We start from the raw sequence: 14,598 nt of genomic DNA on the forward strand, positions 1-14,598 counted from the left end.
TGAAAGGGCAAGTGCCCAAGGGGTGAAGAGCGAGAAAGTTGGGAAGGTAAGGCAAGTGGGGAGGGTGTTGAAGGGAAAAATAAAAAATTAGTATTCAAATATTGATCACTCCAAGTGCTGGAACCTGCAAGTCTGCCCAGACTGCTAATGTGGGTCAAGAATGTGAGGGACCACACTACTGCCCATGTGCTAAAGCTTTCTGGCAAGCTGCAGACGGGATCCCGTATGGTAGTTTTGAAAAGATTTGCAGCACAAACCATATCAACAAAGAGCATACAGTACCTAATGACAGTAGCTAGAAACAAAGAAAATGGAAACATAATGGGTGATAACATCCCAAATGAAAGAATGACTTTACATCTACTTCTTACAAGAACATCAGCGGTCCAGAGATGTTATCTGTAACGATGTAGGTGGGCATAAGATCGCAAGAAGAGTGTCAGTCAAAGAGAGCATTCAAGGCCTTAATGTTAAGTAGTAAGCAGTATTACATATCCTCTTTGAACGCTTCGTTGCTGAGATTGGTTCTAATTGCTAAGCTTTTCCAGGTCAAGCTCGTTCGAGTGTGCGCACTGTATACGTGTCACATCTGTGATGATGGAAACTTACAAAAAAGCTTCCACAGATGGCACGTGGTCGAACCCAGACGCTCACTTACGCTTCCTTGTAGAAGAGCATGAATCCCAGCAGGTCGCGATAGTCGGAAGGCCAGTAAGGGCTCCACCTCAACATGACCTTGTCGAAAGAGGTTCTTATGGAGGTGAACTTCAGCTCCTCATCTTCACCTGGGGGGAGAAACAAAGAGTTACATCTGTAGAAGTACAACTGAGCCCATGGCCACAAAGGCACAGAAGATAGGATTTTTTCCCCTTTTAAATCCTTCGATATCGCAGGATCTTAGGCGGGTTTAGAGTAAGAGTCGAAACCATTGCTAGTCCTCTCTGGTCTCAGCCAGCTAAAACCTCAATGCCTGCTGAAAGTGCGATTTGATCTCCACCACACCTACAGTCGTGATACAGAGACCCTCAGTTCTGATGAAGGTTTTAGCATGGGCATGGTACAACAGGGAGAGGCGAGAAGACATAGGAGGAGAAAATAGGTATGACCAGAAGGTAACACAAAGAGACAAAGCAGCGGGTCACGAATGGTGGATGCAAGGCAAGAAAGGAGAAAAAAGAACATAACAAGGAGATTTGATACCAGAGGTTGGGGGTCTACATTAGTAAAAGGAGTATCAACAAGAGGGGTACAAAACAAAAAAGACACAAACAGAAAGGTAAAGGAAGGATGCAAAACAATAAACAGGCAGTAGCAAGAAATAAAAAAGATACTGGTGTAGGAGGGGACATGAATGAAAGATATGAGCAGCAAACAGAAGACAGTACTGTTCATTTAAGAAAGCACGGAGGGGAAGGATACACAAAGAATATTAAAAGACATAAAAGTTCAAGTATAGCATTTCAGATGATTTTGTATGGGGTGCAAAAAAAGTACGAAACTGGCAGCAATTTTTGGGAGAATTGCTATGGAATTAGCCCAGTGAAAAGTATTTTGATTAAATGTATGAGTTGGAAGTGCACATAAGCAGAACATCAGCTGTGGTGGGAGGTACACAACATTACAAAGCGTGTGGCGACACAGTACTCTTTGCTCGAGCCAACCTATCGTGTTTAGTTAATATTGCTTTGTGGGCAGACAATCCTGTAAATCATTTAAACTGGTGACACATGTAAAACTACAACAACAGTGTTGTAAAGTATAACTATGCGACTCTGCAGTAAACAGGCTTCGAAAAACGAACACGCGACTTCTGGAGCGAGACCAAGGGACGGAGGCCCTTGGAACCACCTCGAGCAGTCTGTGTCAGTCAAGACTTCCCCAAAGCTGCCTAGCTCTGGTGTGTCAACTACGCAGCCTGCGTAAATCACCAGCTCCCCACCTGGTGTAACAAAAGCCACCGACAGCTTGTTTCAGTTACAGGTGAGCAAGTGAACAGGCAACAGTGTGGGAGGAGTGGTGCTGTGGGGTTTGGCTGCAGAACTAGAAGACCTGGTTAGGAATCCCAGCCTCTCCACAACAATGTACTGTGTGACCCTAGGCAAATCACTTTACATATGTGAACCGCAGTTCCAATTATCACAACCTAAAAGTCTTTAATAAAATAAAACTGGTGAACTGGCATTGAAAACCATCCATATTTAGGAAGATAAAAAATAAGATATTGGGCATAGACAGGTTCACGAGTCGGTATTTTGGTCCTTAGCAGTAGTAATATCTCAAATGCAGCCACTTGACAAAAGAACATTACTGGAACCTCGTGCAAAACAGTCTTGACAACTTTCAGGGGTCACAAGATATGTGTCTTCCCAGGTTAGTCCTTTTCAAGATACAAGACATATTTCCTGATTATGACATTTGCGAGGGGTTGAGAGGAAGCTCCCGACAGACTGGAGCAGCTCCCATGCCTACACACAGCTCTTGCCTCGCTTCAAGTGTGTTACACTCACTTTCCAAAATTCGCACATTGACTTTAGTACTACATGCAGGCGAAGTGACCTGTAGTGGGTAATACGGCCCTGTGCGGGCTGGACGTCTAGTACTGGGTGATTGACACACCGTCGGAGCCAATGACTGACAAGTTGACAATCTTCACAGCACAGCCAGCTTCTACTGGAACTGAAAAGCTTGTATGTTGATAGCTTGGATTATTTATTTGTCTTTAAATTGTTTTGTTAATGCTTGATTTATAAGATTAGCAGGATGTTTAGAGTTATTGAACAAAGCTCCAAAGTAACTCAAAGCTCCTTCAAAGGACTTAGGTGGGGCTCTGTTATCTTTCACTTCCACAATCTTTGAAAGACCCTGACACTCACTTTTTCCAGAGCATACTATTGGGTGTTATGCTTACTGTTAAATTACATTTTAGCTCCTTTTTTTGTTTATTTAAAAACAATAAAGCAACAAGGAGAATGCTTTTTGCTCAAAATAAATTTACTTTCCTGACCAAACATCCTGCTGCAAACCTCAATCTCGGGTGTAACTGGATACAGAGGGTGAGCTGCCTGTTGTCAGCCATGCCCAGAAATGCACTTTGGCCTTCTCTTTCCAAATTCTGCCTTGTCAAAACATCAGCCATTTCACTCTTGCTTGTCTCGCCAAAAGTGATGGGTGAAAAGCTTCATTTAATCTTACCCGGGGGTAATTTGGGTGGCATTTCAGCCCAACATATTTTTTGCTCACTGTGCCACTACAGACAAGGGCGAACCACGTGGAATTCAACCTTCTCCAATAGAAACAGTCCAGCCTGAATTGCTAAGCTGTACCCCCTCTGAAGAGGAACAGAGGGCACCCCAACCAGTTTCAGCCTTGCTGGGCCTCATCAGTGAAGAGCAACCAGAGTCCTATAATACAGATCTTGAGCCCCACGAGTGGGCGTGTCCATTGCCCTTATGGTGACTCACTAAAAACAGAAGACAGACTTGGGAATGCTTGTATTAACCCGAGTTAGAAGTAATTATACTGGAACACATTCCAGTATTTCTGATTTTTTATTTTTTTTTGCAGCTCATCGTGCCGCTACAGGGTCAATGGGCCTGGGGGTATTTCTCTCACGTCTTTTATACAATTTTCTCAAAAATGAGAGTGTATCTCAGTGCACTGTGAGGTACGCCTGTGGTCACCACTTTCATGCTCACTGATCACTGTTTGTCCTCTCTCGCTCTAAAGTCAGAATCCCGCCACTGATTCTTGTATTTGTATATTATCTCAAACACCCCGAATTCCCCAAGTGAGCACTTGTTACCACTTTATAAAATTGCTGAATAAATATAAATGCAAAATGCAATGAAAGGCACGACAGAAATGCACACGCTGCATCACTTGTGGAAAAGGTAATCTTTTTGGCCTTGCTGTGCAGTGAGGTACCACAAATAGGGAAATGAAAGAGAAAAAGGAGGTGGTTTCCAGGGTGAATAGTGATCCCCCTCTCCCTCCTAAGATTCTATTCCCTTCAAAGAGCTGGGGATGGGCTACTTTCAGCGGGGAAATTGCTGACAAATGAGGCGTCCTCCAGCGAGTACGGGGAATGGAAGAGCGGATGTGGTTTACAACGATGTCCTCACTATTGCTACATTGTAACTGATGCAGTACATAGTATTCAACTGGAGCCTGAACTGTATTCCTTTCAGTAACGACTTCTCGACTCTGCCCACAGAACACCCACTACGCTTCCCTGCAGGCCCGAAATGTTATTCAAGGTAGACTGTATCTTGAAAATTCTACTTACAAGAAGCTTGGTCGCCGTTAGTCTTTGAAGCGATGTTGTTGCTCTCCTGACGGTCCTTGGTTCCGGTAATCTGTTCCATTTTGTGGATTTCGGCCAAGCAGAGCTTGGGGTTGTAGTGAAAGAAGAGGTTTCCCTGCATTATCGTCATCCGGTGTTTGCTCCAGTCCCAGAGTTGTCGCAGGTTCTGGTTATCCAGAGCGTAGAAGGAGTAGTTCCTGAAAGGAGAGAGAGAAGATAACTGTGGTCAGCATACAACAAACTCCACTAGAGGCAGAAACCATGCAGAGATTCAAATCAGTGGTGGATCTATTGTGTAGCGGAGTCAGACATATCCCAACCAACTTTTCAGAGAGACCGGTCCGATAGAAGATCTTTCATTCTTCTTATATGTGAGTCCACCACTGGGACAGACTCCTAGAATCGAAGCCCATGTAGACGCCAAATGCCAAGACCACAAAATGATTAGATCTAACTTGTTCAAATAAGGTGAGACAACCCCATTGGCTCCCTGTGAGAACTAAAACACACATGTAAATCCTCTGTGGCCCTTGGAAATACATCAACAGTGTAGTCCACTCTAAATTTTATTTAAAAAATCCTCTAATCCCAATAAACTGGATTAAAAATAAGACAGCCGCCATCAAATCTCCAACCCAAGTAACAGCCTCCTGCATTTCAGATCACAGCCTCCTTTTCTTTGTGTGAAGCTGAGGCCAACGCGGATAAAAATCCCAGCAGTTTGGAGGACAGAGGGCTAGTCTCCTTGTTGGAAGGCAAAAGGGATCCAGAAAGCAGACCGAAGTGAGTGAAATGAAAATTCTGTAGCGGCACAGTCACGCTTTGATGCGTCAGAGAAGTAATATTAATGCAAATTGAGATAAATACTGAAATAGTGTTGCATTTCTAGTATTCGCTCCACAAGTGCCTGTAAAGTCTATGTTATTTTTACTGCTGCATTTGGAAATTCAGTGGGATTTGGGGATGCATTAAACCCCCCCACACCCTAAGGATTATTGTGAGCTGGGGATCCCATACTACAGGTTATAAAATAAATAAATAAATAAATACCCCACTATATTAGACCTTTGAATTTGCATTGCTAAAAACTGCAATGATGCTTCAATAAAACACTTCAATAATATAAACAAAAATAATGGTGCAACTGTAGCTGCTTTATGATAATTAGGGCTCCTGATTTCTGTTTTTACAGATTTTTACAGATAAATACAGACAGAAAACTGTTTACTTTCCCGTCTGCATTTATTTTTAAATACCGAAAAATACAGAAAATATGGCTTCTTTGGATGACTTTTTCACCTGTCAATCGTGAGTGCCAGGTCAGTAGGTGTATAGATTGAGAGGTAGGGGAGATCAAAAATGACAATAGAATTCCTAATTAAGCTTAGTTAAGTGCAGATCTACAGTTGTTTATGCTATTCTACTATGCAAGTGTTGTCCAATAACGCTATTGCACTGTATACTGCTGTAACCTTTTGGACATTCAAATGCGAGTATACACTTATCAGTCAAATATATGTGGAAAAATACACATATTTTAGCATCATTTATCCAGAAGAGACAAAATAAAAATGGATAAATTCAGACAAGATTAACCCCTTCGACGCTGATGACGAGCTGGGCTCGTCATGAGGTAGCCTCCTGCTACGCTGATCACGAGCCCAGCTCGTCACGTAACATGCGCTTTAGAATATCTCAGCGTACGAGCGGAATTCCGCCCGCACGCATGCGGTTAACAAAACATAAATATGGATAAATACAGACGGTAATGTTGAAAAAGTAAATACCATAAAACCGGGAGCCCTAATGATAATGTAGACAAGTCGAAAGAAGAAGTTGTCTTTTTGGGGGGAATGCCCAAACCAACCGGCTGGTGGCAACACAGGGTGGCCATTAGTTTGTGAGAAAAACTCAATAAGGTGTACTAAGGTTGACAACAGTACTTTTTTACACATATTTTTTTTTTTAAATCAGTCCCCTTTTTGGATGTTAACAAGTTCTCTCTAGAAACGTCTAAAAGCATGTACATAGAGGTGGGTGCAGCGGCCAGGGTGCCTGACCCCGGACCACGGGGTTCATGGTTCGATCCCCGGTGCCGGCGGCAGATTAGTCCAGCACCATGTGACTCTGGGCAATAGCTCACTTAATCTTCCCGACGGCCCCCAGCACCTTGACACCCTCGGGTAATCGTGCTCTTACAAATACTGAATTTCATTTCATTTCATTTCATATGAGAAGAAAAACACCAACTGTGTTGTGTCCTCTGGTGCTTGTGTCAACTTTGTCCAGTACAGGACCCAGAGTAATCAAATATGCTTATTTCCAGAAAATCCACATAAGAAAATATTTACATTAAAAAAAGCAGTTAATTTATAAAAACAAATGTAGCAAAATACAGTTTGGAATCAAAAAAACATTTCCAGAAATTGCACAGGGGTGTATCGTAATGTCTAGAAATAGGTCTAAAAAGTGCCAAGACTTGATTTACACACCATAAATTATACGTTCCTAGGATGTTTTTTGTTGCTTCTATGGGCCTTCCAGCAAATGTCAGACTGCAGGCACTATTTCGTAAAAACCTTGTAATGTTGACGTGACGCAATGTGACAGGCGCCACAGTCACTCCGAGGAAGCCACTATTGAGGTCAGGTCCTTGGAGAAGGACAGATTGGAAGCGGGGTGACTGCGTTCTCCGAGGAGTGGAGTCGCTAAAGATTATCAACAACATCATCAACACCTCCTTCGACACCGCTACCTTCCCGGAGAGCTGGAAGCATGCCGAACTCAGCGCTCTACTCAAGAAACCATCAGCCGACCCCACCGACCTCAAGAACTACCGCCCCATCTCGCTGCTCCCGTTCCCGGCTAAAGTCATCGAGAAGACCGTCAACAAGCAACTGGCCGCCTTCCTCGAGACGAACGGCTCCCTCGACCTCTCGCAGTCTGGCTTCCGGGCCAACCACAGCACCGAGACCGCCTTGATCGCAGCTACAGATGACATCCGAGCCCTGCTTGACAACGGAGAAACAGCGGCCCTCATCCTCCTGGACCTCTCCGCGGCCTTCGACACTGTCTGCCACCGTACCCTAGTACAGCGCCTCAGCAACGTCGGAATCCAGGAGAAGGCACTGGAGTGGATCACCTCCTTCCTCGCCGGAAGGACACAGAGAGTCCGCCTCCCTCCGTTCAGATCGGAAGCCACCGAAGTCATCTGCGGCGTCCCTCAAGGCTCCTCGCTCAGTCCAACACTCTTCAACGTCTACATGAGCCCCCTCGCAGCCATCGCACGCCAGCACAACCTGAACATCATCTCCTACGCCGACGACACCCAGCTGATCCTCTCCCTCACTAACGACCCCGCCACCGCCAGAGCCAACCTGCACGAAGGGATGACAGACGTAGCCAAATGGATGTCGAACAGCCGCCTGAAACTGAACTCAGACAAGACGGAAGTCCTCATCCTGGGATCCTCACCCTCCGCCTGGGACGACTCCTGGTGGCCCCCCGCCCTGGGCAGCGCACCCAAACCAACTGACCACGCACGCAACCTGGGCTTCATCCTGGACTCCTCCCTCTCCATGACCAGACAAGTCAATGCCGTCTCCTCGTCGTGCTTCAACATCCTGCGCATGCTACGCAAGATCTTCCGATGGATCCCCACCGAGACCAGGAAGACGGTCACCCAGGCCCTCGTCACCAGCCGTCTGGACTACGGCAACTCCCTCTACGCCGGAACCACCGCCAAACTCCAGAAAAGACTCCAGCGGATCCAGATCACCTCAGCACGACTCATCCTGGACATCCCCCGCCGCAGCCACATCTCCGGACACCTGAGAGACCTGCACTGGCTCCCGGTCAACAAGAGAATCACCTTCCGGCTCCTCACCCACGCACACAAAGCCCTACACAACCAAGGACCAGGATACCTCAACAGCCGCCTCAACTTCTACGCTCCCAAACGCCAGCTTCGATCGGCCAGCCACGCCCTCGCCGCCGTCCCCCGCATCCGAAGAGCCACCACTGGAGGAAGGTCCTTCTCCTACCTGGCCGCCAAGACTTGGAACTCCCTTCCGATCCACCTCCGCCTGACCCAGGACCACCTCGCCTTCAGGAAGCAGCTCAAGACCTGGCTGTTAGAGCAGTAGCGGATCCCCTCCCCCCCAGCGCCTTGAGACCCTCCGGGTGAGTAGTGCGCTATACAAATGATCTGATTGATTGATTGATTGATACTGGATTTACAGTGCCGGGTAGCGGGCACTAAGGCTATATATATTCTGATTGGCGTATCGACCCCGAAGAGGGCAATGTACATGGTGCCGCAAGACGGCCAGAGTTCTACTTTTCTTGCCGCCTTCGTCAGCCTGAAATTCTGCAGTCATTTTGCCTTTAATGTTGAAGGCGCTTAAGAGGCGGCCCATGGATGTTAACAAAAGGCACTGTACAAAGCAGTGCCAAGCCTACCCGCTACCTGTGTGCCCTCTCTAAACCATCACAGGAAGCAGTTTCCATCCCACTGCGGGCAACTAGTCAAGCTCAGGGTTGACCCAGGGTTCGCTCTCCGATGTAGCGAATGCAGACCTTAAGCGGTCTGTAAGGACAAGTGCCGCCATTCAAAGAATATCCGCTGTTCACAAAGCGCCTTCTGTGGAGAGAATGTGCACGCTTTACGAAGAATGCGCATTCTTTGCAGAGAAAAATGCATTTCCTGGCAAGCTTTGCCAGCATACCATCACCGAGTCCCAAGGATGATTGCAAGCGTGACACCAAGCCCCTCCCACTAAACTGACCGAAAGGGTCACTCACCCAAACTCAAGGGTCTCCCCTCTGATCACGTGCAGACTCCGGAAGAAGGACAGGGACACCAGAGCGTAGGAACGTTTGATCATCAGGAAACCAGTGATTTCTTCGATTAATCCGAGGCTCGCCTCCAGCTCTGATGCAATGTTGCCTGGAAAACACAACGACATGTTATAAACTCACCGCAGTGCATTGCGTCCTTTGCTGGGCGGCATCAATGGACGGAAGCGGCCATGTTTGTTTCAGAAAACGACTGTGTGTAATCGAGCAGCCAGACAAACAGCATTTAGAAATATGCAAAAGATCATATTAAGAGCTCTAGTTACTATGTTACTCCAGAATCCAGTAGTGCATTTTACCATGTTACTCCAGGTTGCATTGGTGAATCCTAATGTTACTCCCAGTTGCAACAGTGAATTTTAATGTTACTCCAGAATGCGTTGGGGCATCTTATTAGGTTATTCTAGAATGCAACAATGCATTTTAATGTTACTCCAGAATACATGTTAATATGTGACTCAAGAATGCAACAGTGCAGTTTAATATGTTGAAATGCATGTCAATATATGACTCTAGAAAGCATGTTAATATGTGACTATATACACAGTGCATTTTAATATGTTGAAATGCATGTTCATATGTGACTCTAAAATGCATGTTAATATGTGACTCCATATGCAACAGTCCATTTTAATATGTTAAAATGCATGTTCATATGTGACTCTAAAATGCATGTTAATATGTGACTCCATATGCAACAGTCCATTTTAATATGTTAAAATGCATGTTCATATGTGACTCTAAAATGCATGCTAATATGTGACTCTATGTGCAACAGTGCATTTTAATATGTTACCGCAGACTGCCCTGGTACATTTCAATAAGTTCCTCCGGGGTGCCATAAGGCATTTCAATATGCCACTCCAGATTGCATGGATACAGTCTAACATGTTACTCTAGAATGCAATAGTGCATTTTAATGTTACCCCAAATTACAGTAGTGAATTATTAGCTGTAATATATTTTTGAAAACTGAGCTAAACTTGTCGAACCTGCCACCCATACAGAAATCAGTCACTCCCTGCAAAACAGGAGCCCTCTGAGGAGTGCCGTAACACACCTGCAAAGCGGCTGCTGGCCACAAAGCAACGTCTGCACCAGTTTGAAATGTTATGCAAACCAGAGCATACAACTAGACGAAAAGGACACAGAAGTAAAGAGGTACAAAATAATGGTATTTCTTAAATTAGCCCACTGTTGTCAGACTAAATCCTGAAATGCCCCAGAACCCTGTCGGGGGTGTGCATGTACAATACACCTGGCACCAACGAGGTCATAGGCGAGGGTGAGCCAGAAAGGCCTCCAGGACCACAAGTGCTGGATGGAGTGAGACGTTGGCGCGTGGCAGTGGTGGAAAGAAGATCTCTTAAGAGATTCATCCAGGCCTGAAGTTCTAGGGTATGATTAGAGGGGGGTGCAGATAAAGTGGGACACCCAAGACCAGAGGTGAAAGGACGTCCAGTAATCGCCCATCTCTCCGACCGAGTGCTTCGGGCGGGGAGATGGGGTAGACCTCGAAAGCCTCAAGGCAGGCTTCTTGGGGAATATTCCTGCCTTTGCCGGAGGCACATCTCTTGAGGTGTGGGCTGTCCAAGATACATCGAGGAAACCCGGCGGAGTGCACAAAAGTCCAGACGCAAAGCTTCAGGTTCAGAGGACCCACTTTTCAAGACTGTCTCATCAAGAGAAACTCTTAGTAGTAAAGAAAGAAGGGTTGGATTTAGACCAAGGCTGATCATTACACCTACCACATGAATGAAGGAGTTTATGGCAGTGGCAGTGGAAAGCCTTCCAAAGGAGGCGTAACACACGTGATGCCCACGATCGGGTCATCATAGCCCATGGCACTTGTAATATGGTGGATGGGACTACTGCCATATTCGGACAGAGAACCCCATCTACCAAACTCAAATTAAGAGCCTAAGAAAAGTGGTTTCATGAAATTCATTATAGAGCGGAGAGTGACACAGAGGGAAAATTTCCAATGTAGGACTGGCGAGGTCTGTTTATGTTGTCAAGGACAGGCCAGGAGAGCGATGCGGACGACTCGACTGTGGTGGGATTTCACAGGACGTATTCAGCCAGCTCACACAAATGTTTGGGATCATTTTCTTTGTGGACTGGAAATAATACTGTTGTACTCCACCTCTTGAACAAGCCTGCAAAGGTTGCAATTAGCGTTGTTTTGGCATCTTATGAGTCACCGCTTGATGCACCTGGGAGAGACGATGAACCCAACGAACCGAATGTCCGTTTTCAACCATATGAGCATCATCAGAACCAATTGTTGTATTGTCACATGCTGCTGCCAACACACTGAGCAATAGCTGCAGACGGGACAACAACAAAGATTGAATCATACCTCTGTGTCAATAAGGAGTGTGGTAGGAAATATCAGGCGGAGCAATGGCGACCAGGATGGAAAGGGCTAGAAGGAAGCATCAGGCACTCCGGGTCACCGGCTCGACTGAATTAACCAACCACATTTATGGGCGCTCAAAGAACCGCACTCCTGCGGCTGTACCCACTTTGTGTTCGATCACCTTCCTCTGTTCCCTTACTGGAGTTTGCCTGTCCTTCCCTTTTCCTGTCACAGTTACAATTCATGAGTTTCCCATGGCTCTCTACTGAGTCTGCATTTCCCTATTCAATGATGCGGTTATTGTCGCTGGTTGCACTTTTGAGCAACGCCGTATGAACATTGTACGGATGTTTGAATAGGAGGGGTAGTTACTGCTCTGCGTTTCATACTGAGACAACTTTCCGCAACTTTTGTTGTATACCTGGATTACTAGCTGTAAAAATAATAAAGAATTGCAACACACATGCTTCATGTTTTAACACTTTTTTGCGCTTCTCGTGTACGTCAAATGACAGCGACAAAAACCTACAAGATGCCAAACTCTTTTGCAAACACACAAGCATGCCCGCCCACCACATTACAGTTTGATTTTATCCTATTTTGTCCCCTGTATGCTAGCCCTAGTTCACTTTTCTTAAAACCTTTACTGCGACAAGCTGGTTTTAAGAATAATTTGCTCACAATGGAATTTTTACAAAGGTTACCCTCAGTCGAAATATGTATTGATATTCTGAATTTTATTAGGAATGCCATGAAAATAAGAAACCTTTATGAACAGGTTGATTTTTAAAACAGATGCTTTTAGTTTCACACGTCGTACTCTCCATTTTTTTAAATTTTAAGGAGATGTAGTTTTAAATTATTTTGATATTTTAATGGATTTGTCTTATGTTTGCATGTATTTTATAAATGTATACTTTTATGACATTTTTAAGCATCGAATAAAGATTTCGAACTGAACGCATCAGAGTCTTCCATTTAAAAAAGAAAGCGCTTACTCCCTCCGCGGATGTTGATGGTCAGGCTTCCGTTGATGATGGTGCAGCCCTGCAGCTCCTGTGCGGCCGTCACCGAATCGATGACTTTCACAGAATGCACCTTGTCGTCCTGGTACAGGTTACAGACCTTGGGGCAAAGGCCGTCGCATGGCGAGCAGTTCAAGCTGTGTGGCAAGAGAGAAGGAAGGGTAGACACAGAAAAGGACCCTTAGAACATTTACCACCATGAGACGCCGCGCGGTGCAGTGACGCATGCGGCGCGCGGTGCAGTGACGCATGCAACAAGCCAGCAATGGTGCAAAAGGATCATCCAATTACTGAAGAAAGCACAGATCTTATTTCTTTCACACTCTGCAGGGAGCAGGACTGCAAACCCAATGACAATAGCCTACCCACACTCACAAATTGTATTAAATGCAGTAAAATCAAAGTTGCACTTATGTACGACACTTGTACGCTAAGAGGCAATGGGAGACTCCTCAGAGACGCTGTGAAAATCTGCAAAAATAGCCAGCATAGGTTCAACTAGTTGGCAGTGACTGCCAATGGCTCTTTTTTGCCAGTCAATGAGTAAAATAAGGAATATTTGTATTTACAAACTACAAAGTACCCTGCTCAAGGGCCTCCTGCCCACTACATTACCCTTACAAACAGGGAACATTTGCTTGGAAGGCAGCAACAGCAGTGAAAAGCTTGTGCAAATTAGAACACTACTCAATAAATCAGACATTCTTGGTTCCCAAAGCAGTGGCAGCTCTTCCGCTAAGGTGGAGGAGCGTCGCCCCACTGCTCGTTGAGAAGTGCAAAAGAGAAACTAAAATGATAATAACAAGTAGTTAGTATCATTTTCTTTTTCTTTGCGAGACTCCGACTCCAGCCAGGTCGGGTGGGGCGGGACTAGGCTCCCCACAGTCAGAGGGAGTTTGCACTCCCTCCCTAAGTGCGCATGACGGCTTGATCGGCCCTCTGGGGCCGTCCAAACAGTCATGTGCAGTTGGCATGTTCTCCACTGGGCTGTGTTGCACAGCTCAGTGGAGAACAAGCCCAGCCTCCCAGGTACTGCTTGCAGACCAATCACAACACTGCTCCTGCAGTGCCGTCATTGGCTGGGAGAGTCTGGGAGACTGGGTGCTTCTGGGCTCTGCGAGGACTGAGGAGAGACATGCGGCGGCAACAGCGGCAAAGAAGGTAAGTTCACTTTTTATTTTTATATAATAAAATGTCCTCCTCCCCCATCGCCCCACCGCCCCCGTACAGAGGCAGCCACCACTAGAGAAGGTTCTAAGCTTATGACTGCACTGTGATCAAGGCAGTGAGCTATGGGCGGTTGCAGGACATGCAAGCGTGCGGTACAGAGCTACTGGTGGAGAAGAGAAGCACGGGGCATGGAGAGGCTGCTGAGCGAGGACGTCGAATGTACAACCAAACACTGAAAGGTGGCATGGGTACGAGGAAAGGCTGCAGGGTATAAGAACAGGGAAGAGCTCCACACTGCAGCAGATACAGGCAGTGAATAGAGCTATACTGAAGCGCGTCTAGAGAACCGATGTAGAGATTCACACTGCAGCAGATACAGGCAGTGAGTGGAGGTATACTGCAGCGTGTCTAGAGAACCGATGTAGAGATTCACACTGCAGCAGATACAGGCAGTGAGTGGAGGTATACTGTAGCGCGTCTAGGGAACCGATGCAGAGATTCACACTGCAGCAGATACAGGCAGTGAGTGGAGGTATACTGTAGCGCGTCTAGGGAACCGATGCAGAGATTCACACTGCAGCAGATACAGGCAGTGAGTGGAGGTATACTGCAGCGTGTCTAGAGAACCGATGTAGAGATTCACACTGCAGCAGATACAGGCAGTGAGTGGAGGTATACTGTAGCGCGTCTAGGGAACCGATGCAGAGATTCACACTGCAGCAGATACAGGCAGTGAGTAGACCTATACTGAAGCGTATCTAGGGAACCGATGCAGAGATTCACACTGCAGCAGATACAGGCAGTGAGTGGAGGTATACTGTAGCGCGTCTAGGGAACCGATGCAGAGATTCACACTGCAGCAGATACAGGCAGTGAGTAGA

At 46.1% G+C, this 14,598-nt stretch overlaps 1 protein-coding gene across 1 annotated transcript in view; it reads right to left on the minus strand.

Moving 5' to 3' along the window:
• Positions 1 to 14,598, minus strand: part of INSR (insulin receptor) — a 305,153-nt gene that overhangs the window by 56,805 nt on the left and 233,750 nt on the right. The window contains exons 4-7 of the mRNA XM_078670766.1: positions 12,521 to 12,684; positions 9,107 to 9,251; positions 4,286 to 4,500; positions 659 to 785 (exon numbers count right to left, since the gene is read on the minus strand). Coding sequence (XP_078526892.1) covers positions 659 to 785; positions 4,286 to 4,500; positions 9,107 to 9,251; positions 12,521 to 12,684 — 651 coding nt within the window. The remainder of the gene's footprint in view (positions 1 to 658; positions 786 to 4,285; positions 4,501 to 9,106; positions 9,252 to 12,520; positions 12,685 to 14,598) is intronic.

The sequence above is a fragment of the Lissotriton helveticus genome, chromosome 12, assembly GCF_964261635.1.
Source record: "Lissotriton helveticus chromosome 12, aLisHel1.1, whole genome shotgun sequence".
NCBI lineage: Eukaryota > Metazoa > Chordata > Amphibia > Caudata > Salamandridae > Lissotriton > Lissotriton helveticus.